Consider the following 17,304-nt stretch of genomic DNA (forward strand, 5'->3'; position numbering starts at 1 on the left):
GTGTTATCCTGCTGGAAGCAGCCATCAGAAGATGCGTGCACTACTCAAAAGAGATGGACGTGCTCAGCAACCATCATCAGGTAGGCTGTGGTGTTTAAATGATGCTCACATGATACTAAGGGGCCCAAAGTGAACCAAGATAATATTTTCCACAGCATCACACCACCACTAGCAGTCTCAACTGTGAATATAAGGAAGAATGGAACCATGTTTTCATGCGGATGCCAGGGTCAAATTCTGGGTCTACCATCTGAATGCTGCAGCAGAAATTTATCAGACCAGGCAACATTTATTTTTGTGAGCCTGTGCAAATTGTAGTCTGTTTCCTGACCTTAGCTGACAGGAATGGGACCCACTGCTGTAACCCATCTGCTTAAAAGGGTCAAAATCACTTATGTCGCCTTTCTCCCACCTGCCTGTTTGCCCCCGTTTAGCGGGGGCAGCTAATCAGAAGACTTTTGGCTTAGAGGGAAGGTGGAAGGAAGCTTAAACTACTTGTTTGAGAGGATAAACTGAGGAGTATAACAGCGTAATAGGTTTCCTTTAATAAGGTGGCTGGAAGGAAGCTGTGGTCCAAAAGAAATGGCAAAAACATATTTACCTCTTTCTGCGTTTCAGCCTTTAAATCATCAGTGAGAGGCAGGTGTTAGCAAACCAAAGCATATACTGTATCAGCCTTATACAGTGACTAGAAATCACATTCTGAAGTCTTCAGCTTGGGACAAAAAACATTCACACATCATCACACGCACAGCTATGGCTGGCTAGCAGATGTGCAACCAAATCAGGTCTTATAGTAGAGGACTATTGCACTGCATGCTTGATACACTAACAGTAAGAAAAACGTCGATACTTTTCACTGACAGTCATTCATTTGCAAAACAGTCACAAAACAGTACAAAACACTACCTGCTGATTAAGATTATGCAACATGATTGAGATGGTCAGCAGTTCTCCCAAACGGTCTTCATGTGAGGATGTTTTATCATCAAGTAGAGATGCGTATAAAAATAGAAACTAGAAAACTGATTTGCATACTTTGTCTTAAAATTACACTTTTCTTCACAATTAAAACAAATAAACGTACACATAAAAACTTAGAAGCGATTATGGCCTGCAGCAGTGCTTAAACGCACAGCTTACATGAACAAGAACAGCTTCTGTTTTTTGTCTCAAGTTCAAGCTGTAGATAAAATAAACAACAAAGATGGGACAGAAACCCATTGTCTAGAGCTTTGGGGACAAAGGTTATTCCAGTTTGAAAAAGCCTTTACCAAAACAAAGTTAGTCTGAGATCAGTGCAGTTCCCCGTTACACCACATGGTGGCAGCAGATGATTAACCAAAGTGTTCCTCTCACAGACACGGAACTCCAGTGAAGTTAGAGCTGCAAAATGTTAGCGCTCAAACATGAAGGGTGTTACTCGCAGTAAAAGAAAACAAGCTGAATTGTAACTGGTCGATACTGACAAGTGTTTTATTAGTAACACAGACCTGGAGACAGAGCCAATAAGAAGCCGCTGTGAGCCTTGACAAGACTGACATTGTTCAGAAGGCATTTAAAGATGGAGCGTCTAATAGTTGAACCGATACAATAAAAAGGGGAATGGGTAAAAAAAAAAAAATAATAATAATAATAAAATTAAAAAAAATGCAAAGGGGTGGGAAGGCTGCAAGTTTGAATCAACTAACAAACAAACTGCAAAAAAAAAAAACAAAACAAAAAAAACAAAAAAACAAAACAGGAGATTAAGTGCAATTCTTATTAAATGAAACCAGGATGGCATCAAATAGTTTTTTGTTTTTTTTTTTAAAAATGAGGCGAAGAAATTGTTGTGGTATTCAGAAGTCATATTAGCAGATATCATGGTAACAGAGAAACAATCAGATATGGAAAGGCGGAACGGCAGTCCGTGTATCATTACAAGCCATTCTTTTCTTTTTTTTTCCTCACAACTTTAAAGTGTTTATCAGAGTCCCATGAAGAAGTTTGGGGGAAAAAGTTGTTGGTTATGGCTGAGGGAAAAAGAAAAAGAGGAAAAAAAAAAAAACAAAGAAAAGAAACTTAGACTTCTTGGCTATTTGTCCAGAAAAAAAAAATGCCTGTGGGTGGTATGTTGCAAGAAAGGGTCCATCAGTTACATCATTTAAATTGATCCAATCTTGCTGGGGGAGAAAAAAAATAAGAAGTACCTTGGGAATTGATGACTCACCGCTTGGGGTATGATGGTGATCTAAAAAAGGGGGTAGTTTTCTATTTTCCCCTACTCAGTTGCTCCAAGAGGTTAAGACAGTAAACTGATGAGTTTGCTGAAGTGCAGTATGTTGTGATGACGAAGAAGAGAGAGAGAGAAAAAAAAAAAAGTCTTTGTTGCATCGCCGATCCTCCTCGATCTCCCAACTTTATCTTCAAAATTTTTTAAAAAGGACTAATGAACTCAGCAAGCGTACTCCGACTCCATACACACACAGTCAGTATCAGGAGCGATAAGGCAGAGAGGCTCCTCTTTGTTTTGGAGAAGAAAAAAAAAAAAAAAGTACAAATAAAGAACCAAGAGAAAAAAACAACAACAACGAAAAAAAAAAAAAAAAAAAAAAAAGCTGGCTCCCCCTCCCTCCCCAGTAGTTCGTGGGTTCTGTTGATCCCATACTGTTCATCCTGTGTGAGGCGGTCACCTCAGGAGGGGCTCGGAGAGGGCTGGTGGGTCGTCTACGTGGGAATGGAGGGCAGGGTGGAAGCCAGCAGAGAGAAGAGGCTGGTCAACAAGCCCGATCCCTCTCAATTCAGCCAATCACCAGAGCCGGTGCTGGTGGAGGTTTCGACTGAGGACGGAGCGGACATCAGCAGTGAACCTATGACAAACAGGAGGACATTTCAGTGTACTTGCTGCCATCGTAGCAGGGAAACCAATGCATGTTTAACACTGCGAGGATAAAAAAAGCTCATTTATTTGTTTGAGTAAGATCAAAAGATCAGCCATGTTCACGCTGGCAAGTATTCAGAGTATTCCCACTGCAATGCAACACATTAGCTCTCCTTTTCAAGAATTCAGTTATTTATTTACATTTCAGTTATTTACTGTGTAAATCTTAAATTCTGCTGTTCCTTTGATGTGACCAGAGAGAAGAATGCCACACAAATTCACAATGTTTCTGTCTCCTTTTAACTTTTTGGCATGAAGCTGCCAAAAAGTTAAAAGTACATCCAGTCCTATACTTCTGTCAGCGTGTATGCCAAGTCAGGGAATGTGAAGGCAAAGGTGACTGCTTTTATTCTGTGGAAGTATTCTTTGTGCAGCAGTAAAACAGGAGCAAAACCTCTGAAACTACAGCCAGTGACTTTTTGGTTCAGTCAATGATGCCAGCCAAAAGGAAACTGATGAGCCTGCTGCTGGTGTGTTTTGAGGAAGAGATGCTACCAATATTACACACTGTGCAGAGGTAATGCCAGTGCACTAGAGAGGTAAACATGCAGAAGCTTACACACCCCATGGTCATATATCCAACATATACAAGCTAACTGCAAACCAGTGTTTCCTTTTCTCAGTAGATTACTTTTTCATATCAGTAATTATGTAATGTAACAAGTTACTTTTAACAGTAGCTTAATCCAACAATGGATAAATCAACCTGGTGTTAAAAATAACGCCTGACATACACATCTGAAAATCAATGATAAACACTCAGCATCTCCTTTGTTTACCTCATACATTACACACTGTGCAGGTTTGCTGTTAATTCAATTCAATTTTATTTATATAGCACCAAATCACAACAACAGTCGCCTCAAGGCGCTTTATATGTTATCCCTTTGCTTTCATGCAAGCTTTATTATGCATTTTACCTTAGTGCATCCAGCATAGGCAGCAAGTTAAGAAGTGCTGTGTCACTAGGGTCGCTGAACCAGGACTTGATGGGTATTGCATTGTCTGGAGGGCAGAAAACAGCCAGTCAGTTGTGTCAGAAAAACGGACATGGTAGTGATTTTGTGCTGCTCTTCTAAAGAGGCCACAGAGTGTTCAAGGAGCTTCGCACTTAATGTACTGCAACAGCATTTTACAACACAGGCCCTGAAGTCAAAACACCTTCGCTTATGTCCTTGTCACAAAGTTCAATTCTACCAAGACAAAGATTTGATTTAATTGATCTGTTAAACATGACCGAAAACAAGCAGCCAAATATATAACTCAACTCGTTAGCAGGTATCGTACCATTTCTCATTTATGTGTGTGTACTTACAGTGAGGGGAAAATTCTAATAATCCAGTGACCTTATGTATAATTAATACGTGTGAACCAAAAGCTTCAAACTACTCAAATGCTCCACTTCTGACAGTCAGTGAGAGGAACTATAACTAATATGGTCGTGTCAGGCCCACAGCTCTAGCTGTGAGCACAACAGCCACAATCTTCTGCTGCTCACATGCAAAGGTGCTCTATGTGACCAAAATAACGTAGCTTCAAAGCATCCAAATAGAAAAACTTACACCTATACTCTAAACCAGCAGTCCCCAACCTTTTTTGTGCCACGGACCGGTTTATGCCCGACAATATTTTCACGGACCGACCTTTAAGGTGTTGCGGATAAATACAACAAAATAAAACTAGTACCGGTACCGAAAAAAAGACCCAGGAAAACAGAGTTAACGATAAAAACGATAACAAAATAACGCCGAAAACCGATAAAAACCCTGAAAACCATACATTTCACGCCTGAGCCTCAACTCTCGCGGCCCGGTACCAAACGACTCACGGACCGGTACCGGTCCGAGGCCCGGGGGTTGGGGACCGCTGCTCTAAACCATTTCTTTCTTTTTTGAGCTTGACAGGTCTAAGACATACAAAACAAAGGCAGAAATTGGTGCTCTGCTCCATGTCTTTATATTATCAGTACAAACTACTCAACTATCTATCTCAGCAGCATTAATAAAGCTTTGATCCAGGAATCAGCAGGACCCTTTGTTATACTTCTGTTTGACACTTTCTGCTCTGAAAACATGCATTAGATTTGTTCCCATCAGTCGCAACTGGAAGGTGGGGATGCTATTCACCTATTGCACTGTAAATACATTAAACAACTTCTAATGAAACTTCATATGGACGTAACTACTGTGATGTCACTCGTGGTTTCTGAGATCTTGTTTTGAAGCCCATTTACACTTTGAAATCTTACCTGGATGGCTTCGATAAGCACCAGGCGAGTTGTCCAGGATAACAATACTAGACAGGTCATCGTGTACTACAGACAAGTCTTTAATATAACTACCTAGATCCAATGTACAGTGCTGGGAAAAAAAAGAAAAAAAATGTAAATATAATCATCTACACCAACAAAAGTGAGAGTGAAAGCAGAAACTCGATCAATATTAGGTTTAACACGGGCTGTCAGAAGACAGCGTAGAGCGGTACCTGTCTGTAGTATCTTCGTTTCAGAATGTTCCTGTTGTTATCCAGTTTGTCTGCCACTGCCGAGCCGTAGATCTCCATACTGGCTGTGAAAACCACTAGCTCATACCACTGGCTCACCTATATACACAAGAACATAACAGTCTATGTTCACAAATTACCATCAGTGTTCAGCAAGTCACAAAGGGTCAATACAAAAAATAAATACACTTTTATGAGTGTGAGAGTGCAGTACAATGGAGATTAATGACAAGGATGACAGGCAGGATTCAAAGGAGTGACGATGTTTGTGATATACTGCTTGTTACCGTCGCCACACACACATACACACTCACACTTGCACACGGTTGTTTGAATAACACTCACCACTTCTAAAAAGAAGTCAACATGTGGCCTTTTATGTACGAAGAACCTGACTGGGTGCTTATCAATGACGACCTGTAAGGAAAGGGGAAACGGGTGGAACCAGCTCATTTAGGCAGAAATGGTATTTCAACTGGGAGTAACTCATGCTCATATATGGTTGGCCACCCGTACTTTGAGGATGAAGTCCGGCGGTGTGCCAGGTCTCACTGTGGGCCTCAGGACGCCGTCATGATGAGAGTGGATCAGGGTCTCATCTAGGTCCAGAACCAGAATCTTCCTCTTTACTGCATCTGCATTCATTTAATAGCATCAAGCTTCATTTAGCACATCTACACAAACAAAATTATTAAGAGAAATTAGGCTACGTGAAAAATCATGCACTTCAGTTAACTTTTGTACAACATGTCGGTGTCAACAAGCAGGTTTCTCTTTTACTTCTAACATGTCAAATAGGGCTGCCACGATTAGTCGACTAGTCACGATTACGTCGACTATCAAAATCGGCGACGACTGATTTAATAGTCGCTTCGTTTGAAGCTTTGTAAGATCCCAAAAGACGCAGGAATAAGTAGTAGGATTTAAGAGTGTAATAACGGACTGAAACAGAAGATGGCAGCACTGCATGTACAAGGATGCCAGCTGCCGTTAAACCCCAAAGAAGAAGAAGCTGTGTCCCAGAATTCATAGCTCAGTTTCCAACAATGGCGGCAGCTAGTTAGTTTTAATATTACACTTATTATACTTTCTGGGTCACAAAATAAACGTTTAACATATTTTCAGGCGAGAATGTAACTGTGTAAACCTCAAATATCTGCTCAGTTTAGCAAGACACCACATATTTTCAAAAGTGCGCCGACATTTTCGGAGACGTCTGTTACCCACTAGCTCGATAGCTAGCCGAGGGCAAGGCTCACTAGAATCCGTGAGAACACCGGACTCCCAGCAAATCGTTTTCAAACCCACCGCCGTCTTTCGCTACTCAGGTTAAATATATATAAGTCACTTAGATAACTTAAAAATGTTATTGTTTGGTTTTTTTCAGTATTTTATTTGTTCCTGAGTAAATCGGTCTGGCTGAGATTAAAGTTATAGTTTTTACACAGCTGAATAAATGTCAAGCAGACAGCTGATTATCAGAAGTGTGAGATGCTCGAGAACATACTCAGGTGTTATATTTTAGATAGCAAGGAGCAGATGGCCAAATTTATTAAACTCCAACGAAACAATCTGCAAATTTCATTAAACTTTAATAAACTATCATCTTGTCTTTATTTTTAGTTAGCACATACCTTAAACACTTAAAGCTGTAAGCTAATGATAGTTATATAAGAGCAGATGCATGCTGGTGCAATAAGCTGTGTTTTATGTCCAATGGATGCATGATCTGATTAGTCGACTAATAGCAAAAATAATCGGTGACTAGTCGACTATCAAAATAATCATTTGTGGCAGCCCTAATGTCAAACAAGGAACTGCTTATTTTAAGTCTTGACCCAAAAAAAGGCAAGCCATTTTATTTTTTCCAGAGCATTTAGACAGCACAGCGAAAGGACAAACTTTTACAAAGTCATCATCAGTTTTGTTGTTAACTTCCTTAGTCTTTTTTCAGTTTTAATTTTTAGAACAGAGTGTACCACCATGTGTAAAGATCTCTTTATTATTATTTACTGACTCCAATACTCTGATTGATGCACTTAAACGGTATGCAAATGAAAAAAAGGAAACCCATTATGTGAGTTTCCTCTATGCCTGGTGAGGATATAATGTACTTCACTTTAATTCAAAGTCAACAAGAAATGATGGGCTGAGTAAGAATTGTTTATGATTAGGTTTATGAAAAGTATCTTATAACAATATTATAACACATCCTCTTTTATAATTAATAGTGGAAATTAAAGCCCTGACACCCAGGTGCCTTCATTTTTTCCCCTCATCTCTTTGCAATCCCTGACTTGATGAGTTTCCTAATGTGTTTCCAGCCAATTCCAGTTACTTTTTCAGTAGACTCATTTATTCCCCCAAAGACACTCCAGCTGATTCCAGTTAAGCGCTTCAAGGACTCTGGGTAACCGTTTTAACCTTTGAAGCTGACCTTATTGGAATGCACAGATTTGGCAACCACACTGCCGCTTTACTTCTAGCAGAAATACCCACCATCTGCAGCTAAGTTAATGTACACTTCACTAGAGACTGGACCTGGATGTGCTGGTGACGTCAGCGGAATGAGTGAGAGGCAAGTAAAGTAGACTGAAATACAATCCTTCCTCTAAGTCAAGAGTGTGCTGTTGAATGAGCTCTCAGCTGACAGAAGGGAAGTTCATTCAGAGCTCACAAACCAAACCAGTCAGTGCCTGAGCAAGTGGTGTGGCCCAGCCTGTAACATTTACATATCCTATCCTTTAATTCAAAACAGAAAGCCAGTTTTTGTTTTTTTTTAATCAAAGATAACATTGCATTATGTGGATGCTCACACGTTGATACTGTTATAATTGTTAAGTTTGTCGGTTGGTGTTGGTATATACAGCTAGTGTGCATCTACACATTAGGCATTCACAACTTTAGCACTGCTGTCACACATCTTGAGGATATCTATGGTATATATACTAATCCTTAATCACTAAAGACTCTGCGTGCAATGCAGTTTATAATGTCAAAGACTATTTACATTATGCAGTGTTGACATTGCTGCTAACACGAGTTATCTCACTCATGACTGTATCAGTACGCTTCACTGGAAAACTTTCAGTCGACATTTACAGCTCTGCAAAAAACCAACATTTGTTTTATGTTTACAATTGTTCTTTTTTTTACTTTAAAAAACAAATAAAGTCATCTAATTGAAATGCTGCGGTGCCAATATACAGCCAAATACCTTTTGTGCAAAACCACACTCTGTTGTTAAGCTGTTAGTTGGTTAAACAGCGCAAAACAACAGACCTATGCAGCAAACAGGTTTATGAAAAAAATTGACAAAAAGAATACAGCTGTGCATGAACCCATTTAATGCAACTTAATATTTGTATCTATAAAAGAAGGTCATGGAAAAAAAAAAAGTATCTAAAAGCTAGTGTGATTTTCCTTATGTGGAGAAGCCAGTCAGTTTGACATAGTGGCCATTTAGTCTTTACTTAAAGGTGAACATGAGGGGGATAGTTTCCAAACTGTGCATCTGTTCCAGAAAAAGTCCCAGTCAGCACAATCACTTCTTACTTGACAAACTTGTTTATCACCTTCTTCTGTCCACATTACAAAGATGCTTTTATGGTTCCTTCATTTTGTGGCCAACACACCGATGTGCCTTAGCGAAAGCATCTTTAAGACTTACCAAGATAAGCTTTTATACAGAGAAATACCATGAAAACAACAGTGTACTCACTGAGCCTGTTTCTGGAGATGGGGGACAGGGGCAAAGTGTCGTATCGCACCGTCTGATACTGGATTATCTGCAAATGAACACAGGGAATCAAAAAGCGAATTCTCAATAGAAGGAGCACATACTGTAACATGCACTAAACACTTAAACAATGACTTAAATATACCACGACCAGAGCTTAAACTGTGATATATTTGACAACACCATACATTCCAAGTACACAGAAGCCTCAAACCCCTATTTACAATCGCTCTGACCTCAAAGAACTTTTCATGTGATTTTACAGAAGAGGAAATGTTTCATCTTTTAGGAATCTTTCAGGTATAACAGTAAAAACGGAAAACTAATTGTGCCTTGGGTTGATAAGAGATTTTACCAGGATCTGAAATTTTTATTTTTCAGCTCCTTAAGATAAAGCATTCTTAGGAAACCAGATAAAGTAAGGGGACAGAGGAGGGCACCACACTGAAATAACGAAGTGGCTTGCGTCCAACCCATAGCGCTTCCTCTGCTGCGATCCAAATGACTACAGCGAGGATCCTTCCCAGTGCCGCTCTTGCCCAGGGGCTCTGCACTTTTCTTCACAGGGCTATTTTTATCCCCCCCAGCTGTCGGTGGGTGTCAGCGTTGCATGGGGCACACACACAGAAAGGGAGACTCACAGGGTGACTTTGACTGAGCTGCTTGGTACCTGCCTTGGACAGGACCTCCCTCTATGCCCTGCTTCCAACAGTAGGCTTCCCCCCCCCCCCCGGGGGGGGTACCAAGCAGCTGCTGGGTACCACGGGGGAAATCTCACCCCCGACTCAGCTCTCTGTATCTTTAAAAACGTCCATCTGAAAACCTGGCACGCACACATCCTGTGCCTCCAAACTAAGGCAACAATAAACAATAAAATGTGGACTATTTTTATTTGTTTTTCCAGCCCATCATCTAAAGAAAACTATTAAATTTTACATCAACATGTGCAGGGTTTTTTCCTGGTTTAAAACTGGTCTATGGGGGTGTGTGACTGTACACCCAGACAAAAGTGCCCTGCATAGATATATCTTAAATGACAGATGTCTGCTTATTGTCTCATTATTTCTAACCATTCGACAAACAAAATTCTTTTTGTTACTAAATTAAACTCTTATTCAACAAAGATTACTTCACAGTCCTGATGTTTCCCCTTAGGGATGAATCAAAACCTCGTGGTGGGTGCCCAAATCTTTCAAACGCAGGAAAAACCCTCATGTAGCAGCGGGCCTCTGCTTGCGTGTTCCTTTAACCAGAACACTCGGGACATAACTAATGACTATAAATGGACGATGGCAGCAACTAACATTTTTTCCCCTTAATTAATTTGTAAAACAATTTAATTAATTGGTTCGTGTTTGTTTCAGAGCTGAAGACAACATATTCAGGCTGCTTGTTTTGGATTAATAAAGACATTAATTTAACCATTAGATCTGCAGAAAGAAGATACAGCGGATGATTTGGAGCAACGCTGCTTTAAAAAAAGTATATTATTCTTTAATTAGTTATGAAAACCATTGCAGATTTATTCTTAATCAGCTAATCAGTGAAGTACAAATATCAGCTATGTAAGCTGGTAGTTATTTTTTGCTTAGCCAATTGTTGCATGCAGAATGATAAACACAACGATTATGTAACACTGATGTGGGTAAGATTAATAACCAACCACCTCGTCATTTGTTGACATGGGATAGCGTGCCTGGGATTATGACCGGTTCCTAAAATACATAATCCAATTAATCTTATCTTCATTTAGATCTACGTATTGTGGATAAACAAGAGGTTATTATTAAGTGTAGAAAACTGGTTATCCCAGTTGTGAGAACATATATACACACACACACACATTTCCCTCTAAACAGCCCCAACCCCGCCATATCAGCATAATAGATGCCCTGCACTTGGATCATCATGACAAATTTCCAGTGCATCACAGACCGTGCACAAGAGAGCTAAACTGCGAGTGAGAACGAGAGAAACAGAGGCAGAGAGAGGGAGAACAGTGCACTCTCTGTGCTGACTTAATCCCTCTCACTTCAGCCACAACATGGACTGAACTGTTCACACTCAGGGCCTGAGGTGTTACTGCCACACAATCAACTACAGACAAACCTCTAAACAGCAAGATGATTACAACACACGGGGCAGTCCTCCAAGCTTTGTTGGTTTGATATGGCGCTCGAGCCGAAGTCCACTCATGTTACACCACATATGCACATCTATTAACGACACCACGACACCTGCGCATATGTCTAAGTTACAAACAGGTGGCTTATGTCACCTTAAATGCCATGTTTATTGTGGAGGCATTTCTGAGCGATTGAAGGTGACCTACACGCTTAAGGCACTTTAAATTTAGGGTTTGGATGTAGCAGTTTTCACTGAGCACTGCAGCCAGATAAAGCAGTCCTGCAATTAAAAAAGACAAACAAAAAAACGACACACAGTTTTGATGTTTGACCAATCATTCATAAATGAATCTGCAACAGTTTTGATAACTTATCATGCAATACATGTGGGGGGGTGATGCTAATTATCGAAAGGTTTTAGATTTAGAAACATTTTGACATTTCTTTTTAAAAATTTAACTAGCCTTTTAGGTTTTAGACCATTTAAAGACTTGTGACCATAACCTAAAGAGATTTGACAAGTACCAATTTAAAATGAGATAATTAGTGGAACTTTTAAATAATTAATTAAAGCAGTCATGAGGATATTTTGGCGCACTTGACTCACTGACTCATTATATACTTCATTTGCGGGAATGTGTCTGATGCTTTACAATAAAGGTTCAATTTACTGTTTTAACTAAAAGAAAACTTAGTTGTGGAAAAAATAGTTGTTATGAATAATTAAGCAATACTTTTTGATAACTAACTGGGAGGTTGAGGCTTCTGACATGTAAAAAACTGTCATAATATTATGACATCTCAGGTGGAGAGCGCCAGTAATTTGGCTCTTTGAAAACCAACCAAGCTTTTCATCAGGTGGGATTCATTTAAAACTAAAACATTCAGGCACACTGGAGTCATAGCAAAGTAAAGACTTGCACGGAAAAGTGTCACACATTATTCAAAGCCCCTCTCACCGTTCGTAGGTGCTTCCTGAGGATGTACATGATGAAGCCCCATATTCTGGACGTAACGCCGAGAAAAGTGCGGATGCCAAGTAAACACTGCCGGGTCTTCAGCATGTTAATAACTAGGCAACGCGGTTTTCACCCAAGTTGCTGGGAAGGGGTAATTACTGAAAGGACTTGCTTACTACAGAGTCAAAATTCTGGTGTTTAGCCACAGCCGCCAAACTAGCAACTCTTAATTATTGGAGAGGCCAAGCAAACGTGTGAGTACCTCGCTCTGCACAATTGCGGCACAATTAGCATCAAACAGGGTAACTTCGCATTGTAACGGTGACAAGCAAACGATGAGGTGGTCGAAGAAAAAGCCGGAGAACGACGACTGCTGCTGTGTGGACCTTAGCACGCAGCTCGTTGACAAGCTAGCTCAGGAGCTAGCTGTATGTATACCAGCTACCGTTAGCTCGTAGCCACCGAGCTACCGCTAGCTCGACAGGGTGACCACCTTGAACCTTGGAGAAAAATAGACCACAAAAAAGCTGTGGGGTCCTTTCTTGACAGGCACCACTTCAACGCGACTTGAGTCTGTGCGGCTTCTGAATGGAGACAGTGTTGCAAAAGTTCCCCAAAGTCTAACCGGGCCGGTTAAAATCAGTTTGTAGTCCAGTGGAAATCCGGAATGAAACTGCGAGCCGCCATCGCCGCCTTGCCGTCACTTCCGCGACCAGCTCGGTTGCGCGCAGCACGTCCACGTGGAAAGAAAACAAACCTACGAGGACGAGCATGTCAGCTAAAATCTTCAAATTAACAACTTTTAGTTTGCTCTTTAGCTCTTCAGCTGTACTCTTACATAAATACTTATGTGGAGTTGTACGTAAACATAACTCTTGCTGAGAAAGCCGTGTGACTTGGTGGTAATGGACGGGCCTGTATATTTTTAAGAGGAAATGTAATGATTTATTGGAGCATTGTGTAGCTTGTATAACGACAATATCAAACCAAACTGAAATGAATATGTGACTGTATTTGACAGCTGTCAGTAAATCACGGACTTGGTAATTGTAATTCAATGCTAAAAAGTTGCTTGAATCAAATTTCTGTAAACTATCAGACTATTAAATCTGACACTGCAATTGGCATCGGTGTTTATGTCGAACTGTCGCTCAAAACTAATTATTTAGTGCCATCAGACCTACCTGCTGACATCATCTATAAATCAGTATACATTTTCAACTTCTTTGGACTGCTCCCTATAGAGGTCACCACAGTGGATCAACTCACCCCCTCCCTAGCTTCTCCTCTGTTGCAGCAGCCCTCTGCACATCCTCCTTTGTGACATCCATGAACTTCCTCTGTGGCCTTCCTCTTTCCCTCCTGCCAGGCAGCTCCAACTTCAAAATCCTTTATCCAATGTATCAACTATCCTTCCTCTGTACATGTCCAAACTGCTCAGCCTGAGCTGTTCCTCTGATGTACTAATTTCTAGTCCTGTCAATTGTGGCCACTCCTAATAAGAATCTTAATATCTTCAGCTCTGCCACCACCTGTCTTTTTGTCAGTGCCACTGTCTCCAAACCATACACTGTGGCAGGTCTGAGTACCAGCTTGTAAACCTTCCCTTTCAAATCATATTTTAAACATATATTGATTATAACTCAACCTCAAAGGCTCATAAATTTAAAAAAATATTTAAGTATTGTACCCAAAAGAGCAACTGGTTTGAGATCATTTTTGCCAATGAGACAATATATATCCAGGACATTTTCTGGTTGTGAGCAGCATTTGATTTAATTCCTACTAGAGGATGTTTAGAGGATGTAGCTGATGAACAGATATCCAGGATTTTTAAGATGCACACAAGTAATAAATACTGTTTTTTGTAAGAGAAACCTGTTTGGTTTTTTTTTGGTCTTTAAGCACTTGTGAACTCTCATTTATTTTTGTCCCAGTCACTGCAATAAATCATAGTGCGAAAAAAAAAACAGTAATTTCAGTGCAAAAGTCACAAAATCAAAAATAAATTATTTTGTAAATAACCAACCAGAAAAAAATAAATAATTTATCCACAAACAACAACATAAAGTTTATATTTTTAGAAAAAGTGAAATGATAACGTCTGTACATATCCAACAGATAGCACACATGAAATAAGTTTAAAGCATTGAAAGCTTTTCAGTCCTTCAATGGCAAAAAAAAGCAGATGAAACGTGGATCTTCAGCAGATTTTCCTGCCTTAAATCTAAACATCAAGATCATCATCAGGGTCCTCCTGGTCGTAGTCATCGTTGGCATCGGGCTCATACAGAATTCGACCGGAACCTGGGCCCGATTGCAGCAGAGCGGTTTTCCTGCAAGATTAAAAGAGAACTGTATCTTTAGGTTGTTTGTTAAAAAAGTTTTAAAAAGAAAGAAAGAAAATCAACATATATTAGATGTGGTCACTGAAAAAAAGTCTGACTTCTCTTTGCTGAAGACAAAGGGAAGAGCAAGTTTCTCCTTGGCCTCGCGCTCTGTGTCAGACAGGCGAATGTTGAAGGTCAAGTTAGCTGTTGGGTCCGTCTACACAGACACAAAAAGGACACTTACGTCATAACAGGTTTGCTTATTTATCCATATAATGTGTGAAGCTGTTGTACACATGTTACGCTGTACCTGCTGTTCCTCTGGTTCAGTCTGTCTGCGTCCAGCATGGCTGGTTTTACTCACTACAGTAACTGAGAAATCCCCTTTGATGCTGAATATCTCCTCCTAATGACAAAAAGCAGAACAATAAATATTTCATAAAAGTTGTAGGAATTTAAAATAGTAATTAAAGTTCAAGCTCTTCTTACATCTTGCGTAACTTTCCCCGACTTTGATCGCTTTGTTATTTTTGCCACCGCTTCATCTCCCTTCGTTCCAGGTGCCACTGTGATAACTGAAGTAGCTAAGTGGCAGACGCTTCCCACAGTACCCCTCTGGTGCATATCTGCGTGGAGCAGACCAATAACAGCTCTCACGGCTCCCCCTAATGAAAACAGAACGTAATCGTTAAACAGGGGAAGTGCTGCACAGCCTACTAAAAATAAGCCACCCGTGAAGGACTGTGAACACAGAGAGCCTTTTATGCATAATATGCTTTTTAAAGAAAGATAACCACTTAATAGATTTTTGGGGGTGAAGCCAAGACGAGCATCTTTTCTACGTTACGTTTTGTTTTGTATCGCTGCAGATCGCACAACAGAAATGCTGATGCGATCCGATTTGTGGTCAGTTAGGCTCAGGGAAAGATGGGTAAAAGGTCAAAGCATTAAAAGCATGCTCAGATGATGGGCGTCAGACCTCCTCCCATTCTGTAAAATTACTGAAGACATGGACCTTAAATCACACACACAGAGACACAGAAGATACATTATCACCTTTCTTAAGCTGCTGAAGAGTCTTGCAGACAGCAGGTGGACTCACGTGTCTCAATATCCATGACAGCGAGTCGATTACTAAAGTCACTGGTTTGGGGTGTGATGTTTGTTTGAGCAGATGAGTGAGTTCCTCCACACAAAACTGGTGAACTGTAAAAGCCGACCGATTAGTCCACCCAAGGGGGTCCGTATAAGCACTGTGAAAGTGCAACCTGAAGTAAAAGAAGCACAAGATGAACATTTGATTCCGTGTTAAAGATCCAGAAATGGTGTCAGCGGAAGGAAGGCTGTCAAGAAGCTATTGTTAAGGAAACAGTGAGAAAGGGCTGAAGTATGCCAGATTACACAAGAACTTGGCTGAAAATCAGTGAAAACAGGTCTGATAGAGTTATGAATCCACATTTGGACTTCCACATTACTGAAGCAGTGTGGGACCATCTCAACAGCAAACACAACAAAAGCCAGCCAAAATCTAAAGAAGACCTTTGAATGTCCTTCCTAAATACTTCAAGAAATTGCAAGAAAGCTTTGTGAGAAAGTTCAGGCTGTGCTGAAAAATAAACATTGACTGAAATTTTAAAACATCAACTTTAAAGAATTTTGAAAACTCAGTTTTTGCCCTGAGAAGGCAGGGACCGAGGCCTTCTGAGGAAGAAAATAGTCTGCTGTAATAGAATCTGCCATGTGCACCAAATACATCAAGAATTTCCTTGTGTATCATGTTTCCATTTAGCTGTCCAATGTGTGGGTCTTTGGTTAGTCTATATATGGTATATGGCCATTAGAAAAAACACATTACACACTCCTTTAACGGAGTAACAATGGCTCACACTGGAAAAAATTGAAAGCAGGTACTGTTATGCATTTTGCTTGGTAGATGAAGTAAACTTTTAAGCAAAATCACATCATTTGTTGTTGATCAAATAACTGTTTCAGCATTAAAGTTCAATACCTCTGAGTAGATGCTGTTAATCCAGCTTTCAGTTCTTCCTCACTGACATCAAAACCAAGCACGTGGACAGGTTCTTCTCTAAAATCATAGCACAGGCCAGTTACTGTTTAAGCCAATACACAACTTAGACATATTTTAGGCAACAATAGGTATACAAGGAAACACGGTTACATACTTGTTCAATGCGGCACTGATGAAGCTCTTAAGTAGGTGCTGCCCAGAATAACTACAAGAATCTATGAAAGTATTACATCAATTAATGTCATCATTATTGATAACAATGTATACGTATGGTCGACAACGTTCACATATTTACCTTGTATTATAAGAACCGCCCCAGTATCAGTGCCTTGCAATAGTTCAGACAACATGGTAGCATCAGCTAGTTAGCGTGCCTCTGCTTCACCGCCGTTTAAAACATGAATACTTAAGAAAACATGAGTAATTTGCCTTCACGAGAACGACATAGCTTAAAGCTAACAATTATAAGTAGCTAAAGTCGCTACAAGTAATGTTTCGCAGGAAAATAAAGCTTTCCCTGTCCAGTGAAAGTACAGCAGATTTCGCTAGCTACTATGTTTGGGGTGGTTAGAGTAAATAAAAAAAACTTCGTATCCCATAGTTCCCTGTGACTTCGATCGTCTTCATGAAGGAAAATGTAGTTTATTAAACGTTTACGCCCGTAAACGCGTTTGGTGAAAGGCTGAAAACTAAACT

General features: G+C 40.1%; 2 protein-coding genes across 2 annotated transcripts; both read right to left on the reverse strand.

Annotated features, from left to right (window-relative positions):
• Window positions 1–1,455: 1,455 nt before the first annotated feature.
• On the reverse strand, window positions 1,456–12,980 carry ctdnep1a (CTD nuclear envelope phosphatase 1a). Its single transcript, XM_084924183.1, has 8 exons — window positions 12,250–12,980; window positions 9,147–9,213; window positions 5,942–6,060; window positions 5,771–5,842; window positions 5,408–5,524; window positions 5,172–5,283; window positions 3,844–3,928; window positions 1,456–2,852 (listed from the first exon to the last, which is right to left on the reverse strand). The coding sequence occupies exons 1-8, from the start codon at window positions 12,352–12,354 to the stop codon at window positions 2,792–2,794; spliced, it is 738 nt and encodes a 245-aa protein (XP_084780309.1). The 5' UTR covers window positions 12,355–12,980; the 3' UTR covers window positions 1,456–2,791.
• A 1,174-nt stretch (window positions 12,981–14,154) lies between these two features.
• elp5 (elongator acetyltransferase complex subunit 5) lies at window positions 14,155–17,185 on the reverse strand. The gene is made up of 8 exons (XM_084924182.1): window positions 16,904–17,185; window positions 16,763–16,823; window positions 16,588–16,665; window positions 15,636–15,847; window positions 15,069–15,244; window positions 14,890–14,985; window positions 14,696–14,796; window positions 14,155–14,585 (listed from the first exon to the last, which is right to left on the reverse strand). The coding sequence occupies exons 1-8, from the start codon at window positions 16,956–16,958 to the stop codon at window positions 14,477–14,479; spliced, it is 888 nt and encodes a 295-aa protein (XP_084780308.1). The 5' UTR covers window positions 16,959–17,185; the 3' UTR covers window positions 14,155–14,476.
• Window positions 17,186–17,304: the final 119 nt, after the last annotated feature.

This window comes from Perissodus microlepis, chromosome 3, assembly GCF_051167445.1.
Source record: "Perissodus microlepis isolate ML-2025 ecotype Zambia chromosome 3, ASM5116744v1, whole genome shotgun sequence".
Lineage (NCBI taxonomy): Eukaryota > Metazoa > Chordata > Actinopteri > Cichliformes > Cichlidae > Perissodus > Perissodus microlepis.

Coding starts and splice junctions, on each gene's coding strand:
- ctdnep1a (XM_084924183.1), bottom strand. CDS start 12,354: ATGCTGAAGACCCGGCAGTGTTTACTTGGCATCCGCACTTTTCTCGGC. Junction 5,843..5,941: donor CGCCGGACTTCATCCTCAAA/GTACGGGTGGCC, acceptor CTTTCCTTACAG/GTCGTCATTGATAAGCACCC. Junction 3,929..5,171: donor TGCTTATCGAAGCCATCCAG/GTAAGATTTCAA, acceptor TCTGCCCTCCAG/ACAATGCAATACCCATCAAG.
- elp5 (XM_084924182.1), bottom strand. CDS start 16,958: ATGTTGTCTGAACTATTGCAAGGCACTGATACTGGGGCGGTTCTTATA. Junction 16,824..16,903: donor GGCGGTTCTTATAATACAAG/GTAAATATGTGA, acceptor ATACTTTCATAG/ATTCTTGTAGTTATTCTGGG. Junction 14,986..15,068: donor CGGGGAAAGTTACGCAAGAT/GTAAGAAGAGCT, acceptor TTTTGTCATTAG/GAGGAGATATTCAGCATCAA.